At 41.5% G+C, this 19,406-nt stretch overlaps 1 protein-coding gene across 8 annotated transcripts; it reads right to left on the reverse strand.

Annotated features, from left to right (window-relative positions):
• Window positions 1-140: 140 nt before the first annotated feature.
• LOC139299952 (TOM1-like protein 2) lies at window positions 141-18,695 on the reverse strand. 8 transcript variants are annotated; one of them, XM_070922913.1, is made up of 16 exons: window positions 18,635-18,695; window positions 13,899-13,983; window positions 12,363-12,441; window positions 11,807-11,956; window positions 11,207-11,341; window positions 10,978-11,127; window positions 10,590-10,706; window positions 9,727-9,860; window positions 9,127-9,169; window positions 8,043-8,214; window positions 7,458-7,572; window positions 6,685-6,760; window positions 5,682-5,756; window positions 3,632-3,691; window positions 3,023-3,059; window positions 141-2,875 (listed from the first exon to the last, which is right to left on the reverse strand). In XM_070922913.1, the coding sequence occupies exons 1-16, from the start codon at window positions 18,684-18,686 to the stop codon at window positions 2,730-2,732; spliced, it is 1,626 nt and encodes a 541-aa protein (XP_070779014.1). In that variant the 5' UTR covers window positions 18,687-18,695; the 3' UTR covers window positions 141-2,729. The 8 variants fall into 8 exon arrangements, with proteins under 8 accessions (XP_070779014.1, XP_070779009.1, XP_070779007.1 ...); XM_070922908.1 differs by lacking the exon at window positions 10,978-11,127 and having other exon boundaries at window positions 18,635-18,693; XM_070922906.1 differs by lacking the exon at window positions 5,682-5,756 and having other exon boundaries at window positions 18,635-18,693.
• Between the last annotated feature and the right edge of the window lie 711 nt (window positions 18,696-19,406).

A 19,406-nucleotide genomic window follows, 5' to 3' on the forward strand; every position in this document is an offset into this window, starting at 1 on the left:
GGGGGGGGGGGGGTCATGTGACAATGAACGGCCAGTACAGTGCAAGACTGAGGGTGGGTTGCATCAGCATGTGCATGAAGAAGAAGCAGGACATTGTCACACAACCCTTAATTGTAAAATAACCACAAACAGTTGTGAGGTAGAGGTCACACATTACTAGTGTTTTATTGGGCAGTTACATACGTGCATTAGGTCAAACAAAAATCTGACCATTAGTAAATGGCAGCAGACGGCACAGCCAAACAGACATGGGACACCCACCAACAGAAAACAAGCCTCTCTTCCATGCCCACAAAACATCAGCGAACTGTTCGGCTTCATCAGTATTAAAAGACATTCAGTAACCACTTCGAGATCGCCAGAATTTCGAGGAATACATGTTGCAATCAGGACCTTAAGCCTCATAAAAGCGAGTAACACAACACACTCTGTTACATGTTCAGAGATATGTAACACACAAACACAGAAAATTACTCAAGTTCCCTTTAAAAGGATCTACTGTTACATTTTTAGTAATCCTCTTTCTTCAGCCTGCATGGTAAAAGTTTTTCAAAGTGAACACAATGGTTGATTGTAAATTTAACGCTATTATCTCAGTTACCTGGCAACCATATTAAACCTATATAACCATACAGCATTAAAAAAACAAGTTAAAGCTCATTAATAATTAATTTTCCTCAACTAAAATACATTTAAATATTTAATCATAATGATTATGAAGTCAGTTTTCAATGTCACCACGGCATTTATGCTTACAAGTATGACAAATCATGAATATTTTCCTCTAGTGGAAGGCCTACACTGACAACTGATAATTCAACAAGTCATTTTGATGCATGATTAGGCTTTAACAGCTTGGGAGGTGTTTTAAATGGAATACCTAAATTGACAAGGCTTTTGGTCTGAAATTAACTGAAAGAAAATAAAAATCTTTCAAGTGCAGAACAACGTTAAAACCAACCAGAGCCTCAGCAAAAGAGCTGGAATAAAGACAGGATGGCTTTTTGCCTCAAAGTGCGATCTTAAGTACACCAAAGAAAACACTCCAGTCAAAGCTGCTTTGCTGAAGCCAGTCAATCACAGAAATGCTTGGCAGCAGCTCCAAGCGGAGCAGATGAATCATACCAAGAATGAAAGTACGACTTTGACTGCTCAAATCAAAGAAAGTACAATTGTGTTTTGTTTGCTGCATGCTTCAGCCTCAACCACAAAAAGATCAATGATCATGGGTACACTGTTTTTGTTTTTTTGTTTTTTGACATGAACTATAAAAATACAATCAGGGGATCAAATGATACATAGACCTCTCTGCCTTCTGGATATCACTATGAGCCAATACCTTTTTAACCAGATACAGAAACTAACATCCCTGTAATTTGAGGTATATAGATTACATAATATAGAAGTAAGTTAAGATCTACCTATATGAATACATCCTTTACGACAGTGCATCACTGTAAGCTATCTGTTTTGTCTTATGGTGCCAGCGCTTAGTCTTGCTGATAATTTAAATGCCATATTTTGTCTTGCATCTTTATGCAATTTCTAATATTCTTAGATGTGTTCTGCAATCATAAGTATAACAGTCCATCACCCCACTTCTATGTTAACACGCGCTGCAATTACAGTTAGAAAACGTATGTGCAAAATGAAGTCAGTCGAAGGACCATTTCCCATCCCCATAGAAAAATAGTAACCATCTTGTAAACACAAAGGACAAAATACAGATTTGTTTTTGCTTCAAAGTGCACAGACATTAACATGGCAGGGGAAGGAAAATGTTCACGATCCCTTAACATTTATAACACATGGACGTGATTATTGTTCGACAGCTAAAATTCAGTGCTAGTTGGTCATTAAAGCCTTAATATTCTTTGGAATGGCTAAAAGTGTTTGCAATTGTTTGAGAGCGTACTTTTCTCAGCTAATTTGTCGTAGCTTTTCAGAGGACCGAAAAGACTGATGGGAAATATTCCATGGGCATGTTCCTTCCCATTTGAAATACATAACAGATCTTTTGTTTTTAAATTCCCTTTGGTTAAAGGAATGCTGGCATACAGTCATCAAGATTAGCTAATCTTTAGCTATTATATTCCTAGTTAGCAAAATTAGCCTACTAACAGAGGTCTTTTCTCTACACTGCTTCAGGCAAATTGGGTAATAACGTGTTGCCATTCCACACGTCTCAGTATTAGAAGCATGACTAGAGCTCTAACTGGAGTATTTGTAAAAAACACAACCACAGCGCTAGTACATAGTACAGAACAAACCATTAAAACAATAAATGCATTAGCAATTAGCTAACAACACAATATAATCCTAATCTGTATGCTTCCATACTGACTCGATGCATCGACCTGCAGTGAACTTTCTCCATTAATCTCGCAGTAATATACCACATTTTTAAACCACATCAGACAAGTAAGGCTGTCTTCCTTTGGTGGCGCGTTACAAATGAGATGCAGGGCTACGAGTAGTACATCCCACACTAACAGATTAATACATCCATATATAGTAAAACGCAACGCGGTTGTGCGCAGTAAACATGTTGGACCTCTGCATGTTGGAGCAACACTGTGGCAAGAAAATGACATGGAGGTGGACATCACTTGCTACGCCACTGCTAGTCAGCAATGAAATGGGACTGGAAGGACTGTTTGGGAGGAATCATTCAGGGCGAGGACCTTTTAGATGCCCTAGAGAAGAGATGGAGGTTCTCTGAGAACAGTCTACAAGGCAAAGAGGGCGTCTTCCGTCCGTTCAGCCTTCTTGTGCGATCCACCAGGTGCTCGGGCAGGGTGAGCAGGGTTAGCTTCGGGGGGAGACGGCAGAGAGTCTACTGCCTTCGCTCTCTCCTCCAGGAACTTATCAAATTCTAAAAGAAACAAATTGATTTGTCAGAGACACGGAGAGTTGAGGGTGTATCAGTGTTATATGTTGAATCAGTACAAGGATGAAAATGAACAAAACTTGACAAATCATGAATATCTTCATGGTTTCATCATGAATAAAGAGAGAATACCTTCACTTGTCACCCCTTCCTCGGCGGCATCCCCTTTCTATTAAGAAGAAAAAAAGTTGTAAGATAATGTACACATTTTGGCAGGAACTGTCATTAGTGGAGTTGTCTTTGTTTCAAAAGACAGAAATAAACCTTAGTGTACAGTCAGCAACTCAGTAAGCTGATGCACAAAAGCGTCATACAAGTCAAATGCCTGTGAAGTTCAAACAAACAGACAGATCCAAACACGAAGGATCCGTCAATCATGCATCCTCCCATACTTTTCTCAGGTGAAGACAACAAGGAACCTTCCTGAGCCCAAGTCCACAACCTCCACATGCACGTTAAGGAAGCTCCTATCAGCTGTTTTAACTCGACTATCATTAGCACTACGTTAGCATTTGTAAGCCAAGCCTCACAGTAAACTGTTATATGTCAGTCATTGGTGGAAAATACATTAGATTACAGTGAATGAAAGGACGTGACGTGAAAGTAAAATAAAGTCAAATGTATGCAGTTATATGAGATGGATGAGATGTGCTATCAAAAAGAAAAACCATACAAAAAGCGAGGGTAGAAGAGAGAGAGAAAGGAGAGAAAAATATATAAATCAAGGTAAAGAAGTCTCACCACGTCAGCACAGAGCCACTCCTCTATGTCATCCATGACAGAGGACTGCGATACGGGGATCTATGGAGCAAAGCCATGGACGAACCAAGGGGTAGCACCAAAGCAACAGAAAGACCCCAACAACAAAAACAAAAATTGTAACACACACACAAAAATAACAAGAATAGGAATCACCAAAGGCTCAGAGAGGAAGATGATCAAAATAAAACAAATCAAAATGAGAACAAAAAGAAAACGTGCCCCTCTCAAGTCTGTGCTCTTATTGTTTTAAATCATGTGCAACGATCTGCTACTCAGCTGTCCTCTATGAGAACAAGAGTTCCCAGGTTGTGTATTGTTCTCATTAGTTCTGTAGTGCTGACATGGCTTAACAGCTGCCGACTAATGTCACACAGCAGTGTTAATTATTCCACATCATTAGTTAATTAGCAAATCGCTTGAACGTGATTAAGAGATTGATTGGATGAGAGAAGCTGAAAGCACAGGGACCGTCGAGAGGCAGGGCAATCCCACAGCATACACATATATACGTGGAGCGCGCACACACACATACACACACACACCATACAGGGCGCACTCCGCAACGCTGCATGGTATGCAGCGATTGTGATGATGGAAGCCATGTCAGAGTGGATGGTGTGCGTGTGTGTTCATGTTTGTGTGGAAACCAAACGATCTCAGTGGATCAGGACTGCTAGGAAAGTGCGTTGCATTAGATGTCACTGAAAAAGGAAGCTTTTACTGTAGCTCAAGTCAACAATTAGGGAAACTGTAAAAGTAACTCGCATGCTTTTTGTTCACACGCAATACTTAAAAGTCACGTCTTCCACGTCCTTTGCAACATAGAGAAAACAAAAACATTTTCCTGATTATATACTACATAAACACTGGTGGGGTTTCCTCGTGAGATCACAGTTAACGCTGCGAAGGAGTATTTCAAAATAAAAGCCAAGGCAGTGGAGAAGTGAAAGTCATTCACAGGAAGAGAAAAAAAAACACATGCAGCTATGTGAACAGGGGAGAAAAAGTCTGTTCCTGATCATGACTCACTGCGGATACAAGTTCAAAGTGTAATCCTTCATGTTCAAATATTCACAGGTCATAACATCAACATAATTGTCACACTGTTAGTTGACTGATCTATTTCTGGTTAGAGTGAGACGTGTGAGGTTGTTGTTAATTACATCTAGTGTATTATCTAAGATCCAGAGACAGTTAGAGGACAACTGACAAATACTCTCCACTGCACAGCAAACCACCATCCATGATTGTGATGATATGTTATCAGTACTTTAACAATCTTCACCATTGTTGACTAGATGTTGCTGTGTCGCAGAAGTATCTGTGCTGCCTTGCTGTTTTAGTGTGTGGCTGTTAAGAGATGAATCGAGCTGATGGAAGTTCCTGGTGACCCGTCAGGCTCATTATCCCGTCCATAAAGCAGGGGCATTAACGTGGAAAGCATCAGTAATGGGTATAGTGTTTAGCGCCCATGTCAATAGAGTACAACAGAGGTGGGCAATATGGATAAAGTATTATTATTATTATCACTATAGACTATAAGTTTTTTTTTTTATCACTGCAGTGATATATACAGTTTTCTGGAAATTAAATGGATAAACTGCTTATCAATAAAATACCTCAAGAATCTCTGTTTTTGATAGTTAAATCATAAACATAAAACATAAATCCTGTAAAATCAGTTTTGCCATAAAACAGTCCTGTTTATTTATTTGCAACATTGCCTGCAATGGCCTAATACAACCAATAAAGCAGACGTTAAAGAGATGGCTACCTCAGGAGAAACAGTACAGTGTCATATTGCCCAACACAACATCTGTACTTGACATGGAGGTGGATGTTCTTAGGGGGGGGGGGGCTTTGTTGGTGCTGGGCGTTTTTGAGCATTCCAGGACAGAGCAGTGAGATGAGGCTGAAAATGAAGAGCAGCTCATGGGGGATTATGGTTGATGCCGCAGGAGGTTGAGAGCAGGGGTGATGGTGGACATGAGGGAGGGGTAGGAGGACACACCGAGGATGGAGTCCTCACCATTCCTTGGGTAATAAGCCAGCTGTCTATGGGCAGCTCCTGATCTGCTGGGTTATCATCCCCTTTTACCCTCAGCTGAATCAACAACAGAACAACACCTTACACAAGAGAAGAAAGGCAGCAGGCCCCACCACAGCATTGCACACAGTGCAGAGAGAGAGAGACAGAGGAGAAGTCAAATATGCAAGAGACGACTGCCATTAAAAGGGGGAAATAAAAGAGGATAGAACATAAGAAAATGGTGAGCGGTTCTTTCCATAAAGATGAAAATGAGGAAAATAAAAAGGGGAAAAAGACACTGAACTCCCTCATGTAAAAATGCTGTACGAAGCACTTAACTAAAAACAGGGATTTTATCACCACTGTGTGTTTGCTTGTATGTGTCTGCATGTGTGCATGGCAGAATCATCTGTGTACATAGTGATAACCATGCAAATATATCGCAATGTGTGCTCAGACGGGGAGAATGACTACAAAAATTTTGAAACTCGCATGTGACTCCTGACTGACTTGATTTTCTGCACAAACTGATTGTGTGGTGGTTTATTTAAATGAACAGAAACTGAAGAAAGAAAGAAAGAAAGAAAGAAAGAAAGTGCTGATATCTGGTTTGAAGAAATCTGAATCCAAACTAATATTTACCCAGAACAAATGCAAAAAAACGTGACACACATGGTACCATTTTGAGTACTTACTTTATAGGCCTGCTTAACACTTTCACAGTTACCACATTGTAAGATATTTATTTTAGCTATCCAGTAATAGCAACAGTCAGTACTCAAACCTACGCCTTTTTGTTTGATCAAAGTTCAAGTATCACTGCATACAGGACAAATGTCACTGCAGAACATTCAGTCTCACAGACTGACACATGCAGGGAGTGACCGAGGGCTGAGGACAGACTGGTACGGGAAGGCGGCTTGTCAGTCATGTAAATAACCCAGCACCCACACTCCACACATGGGTGAAAGCTGCATTAAACTACATGCATCAGTGTACTCACCCCTCCTGCGTTCTGCTGTCTCACATCCAAAGCCGAGGCCAGGCTGCCCAGAGCCTGAGGGTCCTCATACTTTACACTGAGCAGGAAAACATAAACAACATAGTTAAGATGTAGCACTGAAGCAATGATTTAAATCAGGGATGTTGCTGTTGCTGTGGTATAGACCCCTGAGCCACCAGACACCCCAATACACTTGCAATTTGCACAGACATTCATCAAGAACAGGAACAAATCCATAGTACTGGAGAAGAAGGGGCAAAAGTACCAATTTCTTCAGAAAAAGTAGCATAAATATACAATAATGCACCGCAGTAAGGAAGAGAAAAGCTCACTTTACACCTTTTTCTCAACTGGGAAACTTGTCTCTCTCTTGCTCTAACTTCATCACTTTTATTCTCTCCACCTAAATGTTCAACATACAGCTGAAGGCAACAAGTTCTTGGCAGAGAAAATACCAGATTAACATTCATACCCTGGAGGTATTCAAAAGTAATTCTAGGAAACGCAGGAGGAAATAACTGACATGAGAAGATGTAGTGAGGGCGGGTTAAGGGACAGTGGGCACATCAAAAAGTATAAAACTTTATGATGAAAAAAAAAAACTTGCAGTTTGCAGTGAACATCATGGAACAAAGAGTGCCCATGGCTGGATTTTATTTTAAATATTAAAGGTGGTTATGAATAGCTATTTAATTAAAATAAATTACACCCTGAATAATAACATGAGAGGATCTGGGCTGCCCCAGAAGCAAAATCTAGAAATCCAGACCTACTTTTTGCGCTGCTCAGCCAGAGAGCTGCTCCTTGTCTGGGCAAACATGTCAAAGTCATCTTGGTTCGGGCCTGATAGAGAGGACAGGGTGCCGCTCACGCTGTCCGAAGCTACATCTGGAGAGGGAGGAAGCAGAGAGGGAGGATTAGGAAGAAAGATTCAAAGAAACACTTCAAAAAGGAGTCACAAGATGAATGGAATGAATAAAGAAATGCAATGAAGACTCAGCACTCCTCTTTAGCGCTGCGTAGACCAGCGATATATTTAAGCTTTAACCAGAATATACAGCGAGCAGAGGCTTACTAGAGACCAACAGGGGAGCTAGCAGTGGTAGGGAAGAGTGTCTAGCAATGAGTAATGTTTCTGGGCTTTTTTCCTATTACTAGCCCGATTACGATCCTTTTTTACACTGTGCTGCTTCTCCAATGCCAGGTCTGCAGAGACTAGGGAGGAGGGATGTTACAACTCTGGTGAGAATGAGCGCATGTGTATGATAGTTGGAATTAGGAAGCAAGAAGAAGTACATGCAGGTGAAGTATTTTTTTCTCCACACTGGATAACAGACTTGATATCATTTTGCTCTTACCAAGACCGGCTAGTGCAGAGGACAGCGCAGCTGTGGTGGGGTTATGGGCTGGGGAGGCGCTGGCCCTGGCAGGGGAGTGGAGTGGAGGGCTGGAGGTGATCCTGGGCGTGACTACGGCAGGGGAGCCTGGGCCCAGGTCTATCAGATTGTCCTCTGTGGCCTCATTCAACATCTGGAAAGAGAGATAGATTTAAATAAGTATGAAACAACATGCTTTTTAGGCTTACTGATGAATGTAACAGAGTTCAACCAGCAAATATAGATGAAGGAAGCTTATAAGTTTGTAGCTACTGTAATTCCACAGGATTGACTATTTACACAATTTGACACAACATTGTGGGCCAGTAGTTGTGGATTGGAGGCTATACTAGGAGAAATACTGAGGGTTGAATCAACAGTTGCACAAGACTTCAGATGTGTGAGACAGAAGGCAAGATGGAGGGGAGGGAAGGACACATAGTATCTAGTTTCACATAAACGTACTGATGTTGACACGTCATATGGGTCTAAGCATTAGCTCCATATACCAGGCGTGTTAACATTCATCACTCTGTTCATCCTGGCGCACTGGCTAGGACTGAACATGCTACTAGTGTCATACTTGCCTCCATCAGCTAGCCACAGCACAAACAGACAGAGCACACAGAATCAACAGAAGGCAAAAACAAACAGCTTTGTGGGATATAGCGAGAGATGCCCCGACTGGCAAATGTACTCTCTAAATAGCAGATTGGAACTTGTGCTGCTTTGCTCTTCTAGTTTTAATAGAGCCGAAACTGCATTACATATTAATGCTGCAGTGGATTGTGTATGCTGTTGTAATACACAGTAAATAGTAGTTATTAATTCACATACTAAAATGGTGAAATAAGCACAACAAATGACTATGTGGATGGATTTATGTTTGAAACATCTCTCCCAGCATCCTTAATGATTGCCACAGGCGATGCAAATGCAGATTTATTCAAATGTAAAAAAAGATGTAAAAAATACTTTTTCTGAAAACACGCTGAAAGCAAACAGAAAACAAGCGATCCTAAAAGAGAATTCTGGGCGTTTGATAACACGCAGAGTTGGTACTCACCCCGTTGTTTTGTGCAGCTCTACCCGACCTGTACCTCTCGTACCTGCGAACAGCACAAAAACCTTTCTTGTTTTACCACAAGCTTTCTGAAGTTCAAATGCTTACACATCTTTCATCTTCAGACACATCATGAAAGAGACATTTACCAAACTGAAGCCGCAGAATGTTTAAAAGTAAGTCATTCACAGTTCTTCATACAAGCTCTGTAACTTTGTGGTGTTTGAACTCAAACTGTGCTCAATCTGTGTTAAGCATGCTTTCTCAAAAAATGTGATTTTTCACTGATAAGCTTGGGTATAATCACATTTGGACTGTCTTCAAGATCATGGATTGAGATACAGTTTGGCAAACCAACAAAGTTCTAGCGAGCACCAATTATTTATCCATTAAGCATGTTGGACCAAAAACATCAAGTTCGGCTGTTGGACAGGCAAAAACTGACATCAAAGAGAATTTTAAGATTACCAAACAAAGATCTGATGAGGTAAAAAAGTATTTAACTTGATGACAATCTGACAATCATGGCGCTGTAACAAAAACAAGCATGCCATGTCAGCCCTTGTACAAACAAAGTCTGATTGATGGTTTGATTGATCGTACCTCTCGTATCGGAGGAAAATGTTGTTGAGGTCGTCATTGACGTGTAGCAGCTCCTCCGTCACCTCCTCGTTAGAGACACGTGAAATCAGCTCGACCACTCTCTGCTGCATAGCCCTGCATGTTCTGTTCAGCTCCTTGGTAGATTGGCACATCAACAGATTGATCAATAGATTCATTGATAAATCAACAGATAGAAACAAAGGGAGATGGGGAAAGAGTGAGCGGCTGCATTTTGACAGAATGGGTGGAGAGCATTGTCTAAATCTGGGAAAATTCACTGCATGCATATCTTTTACAAAGCATTCAATGTTGAGTGAGTCAGAAATATTTTCTCAACTGTGTAAAAGTTCTTTGAATGAAAGAAAGAAAAAAAGAGAAAAGTCAGAAAAGGCACTACCTAACCGTTACAACTGGCACGGGACCAGATCCTCGCAGCTGACACACATACCTGAGTGGATTTGGCCTGAGGAGATTAAACTCTGCATGAGTTTCTATACCACTGGTTAATTGCCAATTCCAGGGATTTTACCTCAGCCAATTGGCTCCTGATAAGTTGTGGGCAAGTCGAGCATTTCCTTTGAAAACTTAAGACACTACTCCCCCTGGTGGCTGCACGTAACTCCAACACTTTACAGCTGACACATCATGTTAAAAAGCTTTTTGCTTTGTGAATTAACAGTTTACAGTGAGTGAGCCTATATTCCCAGTGTTTCCTGTTAGAGTAGGGATGCTAGTATGATCTCTTCACAGACCCTTTCATATAAAGAACAAAAAATAATCAAGTTATGTCAGGCACAGTATGAGCAATAAGTTGCATGTATTTGGTTAAAATGGACCTCATAGAGTATTCATGTGCCTCTAACCTGAAGCAGTTCTAGGTCAGAGGCGTCTTCCTGGCCAGGGACCATCTCTGTCAGCATCTCTGACATGACTTTGGTGTTTCCTCTCACTATGTCCAGCTCACTGCGCAGCCGGGCGATCTGAAAGCACAGACGGTCAAAAGTCAGGGCTCACTCAGCATCAGCAGTGCTGCAGATGTTCTTGAAGGCAGGAGATTGAGTTCATGATATTCAACTAAATTCTTGTAATCTGCTTTAATTCAAGCACTTTAACAACTTAACTGCTAAATTCAGGATAAATCTGCTTTTACTGACAGACTCCGGTGAAATTGGCTATATAAATAAAGGGCCTCACTTTAGAAGCAACAAGAGCTGCGAATAAGTTAATTTCATAGCTGTCGAGGCCTCTCACCTGTTCAGGGGTTGCTGTGATGGGGCTGGGCATGTTGGGGGCCGGTGTGGCAGTGGCAGCGGTCGGGGAAGGGGAAGGTGCAGGAGTCCCGGCAGCAGGTGAGGCAGGGGCTAGGTACTTGATCATGGCTGGGTCCACCTCTGGTGTACCCTGGAAGAAAGAATACCCCTAACGTTCTTACTGTGTGAATTTACACATGTGTTTGTACTGCATGTGTATTTCTTCTCACCCTCTGTGGTGTGTGGATGGGGGACAGTGCATCCAGGTCTGCCATTGGGAACTCAATGCCTTTCCTCTTCAGTTCCTCATAAATGTGGACCACACCAGTTAGATCAGGGCTACTCCTGAAGGCATCAGCCCAGGCCTGCCACAAGATACACACACACACACACACATTGTGACACACAATAAACATACAAATCACAATATCCGTAAAAAACAACAACAAAAAATTAAAAAGTGACGGTCAAGTAGCTCTTGCATCTTCCCACACATACACGCTCTGATGGCGTAAATAGACTGAGCAAAGGACAGAAAGAGTCTAAAAGAGGAGTCTCCTTCAACAAATCCCTAAAAATAATTAGAGGACAGCGGAAAGAGAGACGGAGAACACCGCCTGTTGGCTGTGGTGACCTCGGGTAAGTGGACAGCATCAGAGGCTGCAGTCTGTGGTGTAACACCTGGCTTCCCAGAGACCTCCACTGACTTACTTGATGCCATTCAGAAAGTTGACTGTTACCATCACACTGAGCAGGATAACGTTATGATGTGGAAGTGTGGCTTATTTGTGAATTGAGCGCTAAGAAGTAGTCAGTAAAAAGTCCTGTACCTGTATGAGCGACAGCACTTTGTCTTGTACGATGGTTGGAGGATTGGTTTTGGGGGAGATGATTTTGACCAACACACCATCGATGAAATCTCTGTTGGCCACCTGGACATGAAACCTGTGACCACAGTTCTTCACACATGTCTCCAATACCTGTCAAGAGGGAGACGATTAAATGAAAGTTTGTGAGTGAGAGGCAGCTGAGAAAAGGAAGGACTTTTGCTCTCTCTGGCGTTCACAGAAGATCTCAGTCAGGATGCTTTCATCACACAGAGGGGCTTTTAACTAGCAGAGCTGTCAAAGACGTGGGTGGACACAGCTCAAAAGGCATGGCTAAAAACAGCCCTGACAGTGGCCGGGAGAGGAGACACAGTGGAAGAAAAAAATCACAAGATGTGGAGAGGGCAAGTTTTATGCAGGGTGCAATCCTTTAATGTGCTTTAAAAGCAGCTTGGACACGGCTTCCTGAGAATAAAAGCATCACGATATGTACCTGTTTTGGTCGCATAATTCCTACCGATTACCACTTTTACAATAAAACAAAGTCAGAACTTCTCACCGTTAGCGCCAGCATCACTTCTCTGTAGTTCTTGTTGCCACTGAGTCTCTTCTTCAGTGCCCGCATAGCATCTTTTGGCCTAGAGGGAAACAGCAATGAAGAAACAGCTGGATGAAGCACCCCAGCTGAGAGTAGGCATAACATCTTTGACTTTGCTGGAATAAATGATTTTCTGTGCCACAATTAACAGATGCCAGTCAGTCTGTCAGTGTAGCTGTCTGACTAAGACAGAGAAGAACTGTCACACCATCTGTTTTCTCTCTTTTCTTTCTGCGTGACTCTCTGTTTCTCCCAAGGCAAGATCAAAGCTGCCCATGCATGAAGAGTTCAGGTTGGCTCTCTGCCTCGCGCTGGCCGTCTCTGCGCTGCAGATGAGGCGTAATAAGCTTTTATGAACTCCTTCATGAGATACGGTACATTTATTGAGTCAGGGAACTTAAATAGATAGAAGTGGATGGAGATAGAGCATTAAGTCTGATATATAGCTTCCTCAGACAGTATGTGTGTGTTCAGTGTGTTTCTGATTCAGTGTTACACTTGCCTTTTGTTGTTTTTTAGCATATGTTAAGACAACATATGTTCACAAAAAAAAGGCATTTTCAGTTGCAGAATTTCCACAACTTCAAGTCTTAAGTCTGGAGGAAGCCAGACACTGCTGAACATCTTGCAGACAAGAAGTTCTGTGTTCTGTGAAGCTGAACTCGCTCTGTGTGTGTGTGTGTGTGTCTTTGAGTGTGACAGAGAGGGCCCCATGTCGCATGCCAAGACAATGAGTGTGTGTAGGCATGAAGAATGTGAAAAAGCAGGGGAAAAAAGAAAAAAGGAAAGTGCTGAGGGAAAAAACGGAAAAAGACAGATTCCAATATTCTTCCCGAAAAACACTCTCTGCATGAAGGAGATACTGGCAGGGATCCCTTGATGGTTACGTTTATTTAGGCTGATTAATATGCCTTACTGTAGGTGAACTAAAAGCTTTTTTCTCTAGGATTCATTACCACAAATGAATTCAATGGTGTTGTGGAAGAAAGTTACAGAAGTGTATATGTTTTATTGTACTTTAACACTTTAGATCACCATCATATGCTGCAATACAAAACCTGATCTAGAGCTGTTATGGTCAGATAAAAAAGTAACAACATTTCTGAATGCTGGAGAAGCTAGATAAAGCTTTTTGTTGAATATAAATTGATAGGCACAAATAAAAATGCAAATCAGGTCATTTTTGGTCTCAAATAAGATGTAGAATCTACATTGTGTATTACAAACTCAGTGGCCTGGGCATCTTTTAATGTAGGAGACTGAATTTCATTCTTTCATTGAGTCAGTGACACCTTAAGAAAACAAAAGGCTTTCTGTAGTGCGGTGTCTGTTGGTGAAGCACAGTAGTCACTGTATTATATGCTGGAGTCACTCGGTCAGCCAATGTGTGACAAAACAATGATCCATTAAGCTGTGGGACTGACTAATCCTGCAGGACGCTGATGAAGCAAATTATAACCCAACAATGATGAACTCCTAGAAGGTGCAGCAGCTCACCCCTCGTCTGTCTCATTTATGATATCGCAGATCTCCATGTTGAGGGTCCAGTCCTCGTTCTGTAGGCCTCCATCTGTGGCCCTCTCTGGAGGAAAACACAAACAGTTCAACAGGATATTTATATTTATATAATGTAATTTCCATTTAATCTTCTTCTGGCCCCTAAAAATAAATGTAAGCGTAGAGCCCTTACTTTACTTCACACACAAGAATAACGCGCAAACCAAGTGAGCATCAGTTTTTATTTAATTTACGCTAATATGTGCTGTGAGACAGGAAGCTGGTGGCTTTTTACACAGACCCAACGTTGTTCACAACCCAAAATAATGTCAAATGCAGACAATACCCCTGATTCATAAGTCTACATAAGTCCACTGTGATTGTGCCTTATATGTTTACATGTGACAAATAAACTTGATTAATTGGACCCACTTGGAGGGTGGAAGTAAACTGAAAACTGAATTGAAACTGAAGCAAGTTTAATCTCTGATACTCCGAGCCACTGTTTTCACCCTGCCAGCTGTCTCACGAGTAAGCATGAGGCTGCATTTTGGTCCGGCTCAGTTCTCGCCTGTGCCAAAGTCGATGCACACTAATTAAAGCAACCCAAGGTTTACATAATGTTGAAAGTAAAACTGTTGTGTAAGCAAGTCAGCATGTGGTGACACACTTCAGTGCCCTGTGTGTCTCTAATGTCCCTTTTTATTATGGATACAAGCATCATGACAAATTGAAAATAAATCATAAGCCATGAATACACTGTATGTGTCTACACTTTAAAGCCCCCCAAAACCACTTTATCTTCATCATATATTTATAACTAAATAACCAACAATTAAGTAAAAAGTAAAAAACATTAAAAAAATTTAAAAAAAAAACTATCTCTGGTTTCAGGGCCTTTAAGGCGAGAGTAACTTGCCAAAACGACAGTAAAAATTTGTAAAATGGTAAAATGAACAATAAGATAGTAAAACTATCTGTTTGTTATTGCAACTATAAATTCATAAACATGTTTTGTTACTTTCTTTTTGAGGTGTTGACAGTTAGTCCAAGCAAGATCCATTAATAGCCTAACTGGGAACTAATCTCTGTTAAGAAGCGTTGGGATGAAGTCTTGGACTAGCAGACAGATCAGACGACTACAATTCTTCATCCCATTTAGTTTTCACAACATTGTTATCCCCAAGTCTCGCAAGAAACCCTCATGCTCTATAATATATGGCCCACCACCTGTTGCTCCAATTCTGATGCCAACTGTAGTAAATTAAGTAAAACAGTCAGCTGGAGAGAGGAAAGCTAACATCTCAGAGGAAAGTGAAGCTGGTTGTGGGTGTGATGCTGCTGTGTACTCAGCCACAGAGACCTGCTTTCCCCTTCACACTCCACCCTACCATTTAATAGCGTTTCTGCTACAGCCAGGAAATAATGTGATCCAGACTGTGAGAAGCTACAGTGATGAACTGGCATTGCAGTCATCACTGCGTGCCTCGCTCCGTCTGCGCCTTCCTCTGCCATCCCCCAGAATCCATCCATCATGTCTGTGGATGCTGATATCTTTCAGGATCGCATTCATTTGGGGCAAGATTCACAGTGAAACAGTAAAAAAGGATTTCTACCGAAGTGAGCTGTGACCAAGTTCCTGTTGACTGACACTCAATAGATTCTCATTAGACGATTCCTGAGCTTGGACAGGAGGAGCTTCTCTCCCTGAAGCCCAGAGGCCCTGAGCAGGCTGTCATGCCCAGGCCAAGAGCCTCTCACTGGGCCATGTTGCCTTCCTTTTGGGAGGCTAAACATTGGACAAGTCTGACAGCCATGACTTATTCATGCTCTACCTCCCCTCTCTAATCAACTTAGTTGTCTCCATAGACTGGTTGTCACAGACCGGGCAAGCACTGAGAGACCCACCTACAAACACACTTATCTACAAAAATAGAGAGACATAAAGTGAATTTCAACATGAGCAGCATTTAAAAACTCTGTGCTGTGCCTCGGTGTTAGGCTATACAGCATATAAAGCATAAGTTTGGAAGAATTAACTGGCTACTGCCGCTGGGATATCCCATGTAATCCCCTCAAGTGGATTGTCAGGTCAAGGCCGGGCAGAGCACGAGTGGCAGAGGAGGAAAGAAAAGAGGGGGAAAAACACAGATCTCTCCATGTGAAACGAGCTAGAACGACAATGAACAATCAGCCTTGCTAATGAAGTTAGTCATTCATGGTGTTGTGTCAATCCTCCAAGTCCTGGGAATCGACAACACGCCAGAGAAGCCAGTCGCTCACATGGCTTTAACGGTGGCAGGCTGTGCCATGCACTGCCAACAAAGCCACAAATCTCCATCCCTCTCTGTCCCCCATCTCTCCATATTTTGTCTTTTTAAGACTCTTCCTTTCACTGCACATTTTCCACTTGTCCTTATCTTTTGTCTTTACTGTATTTGCTCATTTTTTCCTCCTCCACGTACCTCAGCAATAGTAGAAGTTGACACCACCTGCTAGCCAAAAGCTGCAAATTCTGGTTATGTACAGAGCTCTTTAGCATAGAGTTAACCAGCATTCAGAGCAACTTTGTCTGGTCAAATAGTGGAAAAAATTCTTTCATTTAGAAGTTTAATTTTTGTATGAAATTCTGAAAAGACAATAGTCAGTGGATACTCATACATGGCAAACTGACCTATAGGCCTACCTACAAAACTCTACAGATTCCCTAAAGGTGATTAATTAAAAACAGGGGAGGATCCCTTTAATGTATTTTCTCCATTAATTCATTACCGGTGCATTAATTCAATCAGTCAAAATCTGTGAATGTACTATGTGGGGCGGGGGTGTACACTCATTGACTGACTAATAGCCTCTCATCAATACTTTACTTTTAGGAAAAAGAGGCGAAGAGGTGGGGAAAAGCAGGCAAAGTGCCTCGACCATGAAGCTGCAGCATGAAGAAGAAAACATAAAAGAGAACCGTGGCTTGAACCTCCCCTCCTGTGAAAAAAAACGACAACAAAAAGATATGCACACATGGCACACACCTGCACACATCATTCACCCCCTCTAACCCCTCCACCAGCTTCTCAGTCACTTAGGAAATGAAAAACCTCTATGAAGTTCTTCACAATGCGTCCCTCATCTGTCTCTTCTGTCGGTCTCACTCTCATTGTTTCAGGTAAGCTGATCCTTTGCCCTGCTGCTGTGGTGTACAGTACCACTGCAACAGCCAAACAGACAGCTGACTGCACAACTCTGCACAGTGTGGAGAGATGAGGCTGGCATTGCAGCCATCTCTGTGAAATGGGGAAATCCAAGATGTGCTGCGTACAGCCCGCTGCCATGCATGACCTAGAAGGACCTCTGTAGAGTAAAATGGTTGAGACGATGCTCTTGGATGACATGGCACATAGCAGCTGACCAGTGGGTGGTGGGCAACACTCACCCAGGCCAGATGACAATCCCAAGGTCCTATAAGTTATATAGGCCTTACTTCCTCCAAACAATTTCTATCCAGTGCGCTAAGGAGCTTGATTAAAGCATTGCATGGTTATCTACTTTCTATTTCTAGTGAAAGTGAAAAACATGTTTGGTAAGAACATGAGAAAGTCTGAGATCAAAAAAAAAAAAAAAAAAGCTCTACTTTTACTTCTCACAGAAGAAAATATGTAATCAGCAAATACTTCTGTGACAGCAGCTGCATTTACTTAAAGCTAAACACAAATCAACATTGTGAGAAATTTATGTTAAAAAAACAGGAAGTGCTGCTTAAAATATTTTGGAACGTTTACAAACAACCTTATAAACACTGGCACTGAAAACTGTTTAAAAATGTAGAGGGTAAAAGCTATTAGAGTCAAGTCAAGGTAGGAAATGATCTAACAGAACCAAAGATGGTGGTCTCTCTATAAAAAGGAACTGAACAGCAATGACGTTATTGTAACACAGAGTACTGGGGTGGGTGATAATCAGGCCATCCAGAGTGGACACTTCCTCATTACCGAGCCTTACTAGATCCCCTTAAACTGATAAGGAAACAAACAAAAGAAAAGTACTATGTTGAACCAAGACTACACTTTTACATTATCAGACAAAACAAAAATCTCACAGAATAGCTATTCTTATTGTTTGTGCCATTATCTCAGGATAAAAGACACAGCAAAAGCCTTGGTGACAACTGTTCTGGATCAGAGGTTGTAAATCTCTGAGCAGTTTTGCAAACAGGCGAGATGCAAAGATAGATGCAACCACACCAAAGGGATGGGGTAGGCCACGTCTTTCTTCTCATCTGCAGGATGAAGAAACACCACAACGCAGAGCAGAGAGATTTAAAACTAAAACCAACTAGGCTGACCAAGCAGTGTAGTTCAGGAACTAAGGAAATATTGAACTTCAACTCGGCTACGGTTCTACAAGCTACTTTAAGCCATGTCACTACACTATCCATGCCATTCCCTCTCATTTAACTTCCCTGAAAACTGCACTGCCTTGTCTACACAAATGCCGTGATTTGTCGTAAGGCACTTGTGATTATAGCGGACTAAGTTAGATACGTTAGCTGGGTAACATTAGCTGAAAGCTCTTTCCAAGTAGATGACGTTTGCTGCGATGATGCTTGCTAGCTGGCTATTTCCACTGGCGCCGTACCGTAAATCCTAGTAAAAAAAACACCAAATATTTGTCCACGCTCAAATTATGTATGTTGGAGGCAGTATCACATCTCTAATGATTAGTTTTCGAGGCTAACGTACCTATACATTGGCCCACGGGAGTGCTGTACGGATTGCCAAGTAAGAACTCCATTTTGACAACAAACAATCCGCTCAGGAATGACAGAAGCTGAGGCCCAGAGGCGGTACGACCAAGTCCCGCCTACAAAGCAATGCTATTGGTCAATAGAATAGAACGTTCCCTAAGTATGGCTGGAATCAATGTCGGTCATATTTAGCAACTGAAGCTATGTTCAACAAACGTTTTTGTACGTATAAACATGTATTTTACTTGATACCGCACCGTAATTGCACATACATGTACGGGAATACACAAACAATGGTTAGAAAATGAACTCAAGATTTAATCTTCACGAAATGTAGAACATAGTAATACATAACTATTGACTGGATATAGGCTACATAGCACTTTTGAAATAAATGTTTAACCATAAGAAAACAACTATGTGCATAATCTTAGTGTCATCATAGCTAATCATGATATTGATTTATGTTGTTCTTAACGTTACATATATTGATGGGACAAGCAAGTATATTTTGAAGTTGAAAGTTATTTTAACAAAATCAGTTGAACGTACTTGAACGCAGCTTAAAGTCAGCCTGTTGCTATGTAACAGAGTGTAAACAACAGAGGTAAGGGATTAGATACTGACTTTATCTTGGTACTAAACTTGTATTGTTTTTTTTTCTTAGTTTGGCATCATTTTTAACTGAACAAGCCAAGTTCCCCTTTAACAAAATACGATCTACTTTCTTCTTTGAGCCGAGGGTAAAGGGAAGTCAAGCGTGCCTC

Source organism: Enoplosus armatus, chromosome 17 (genome assembly GCF_043641665.1).
Source record: "Enoplosus armatus isolate fEnoArm2 chromosome 17, fEnoArm2.hap1, whole genome shotgun sequence".
Lineage (NCBI taxonomy): Eukaryota > Metazoa > Chordata > Actinopteri > Centrarchiformes > Enoplosidae > Enoplosus > Enoplosus armatus.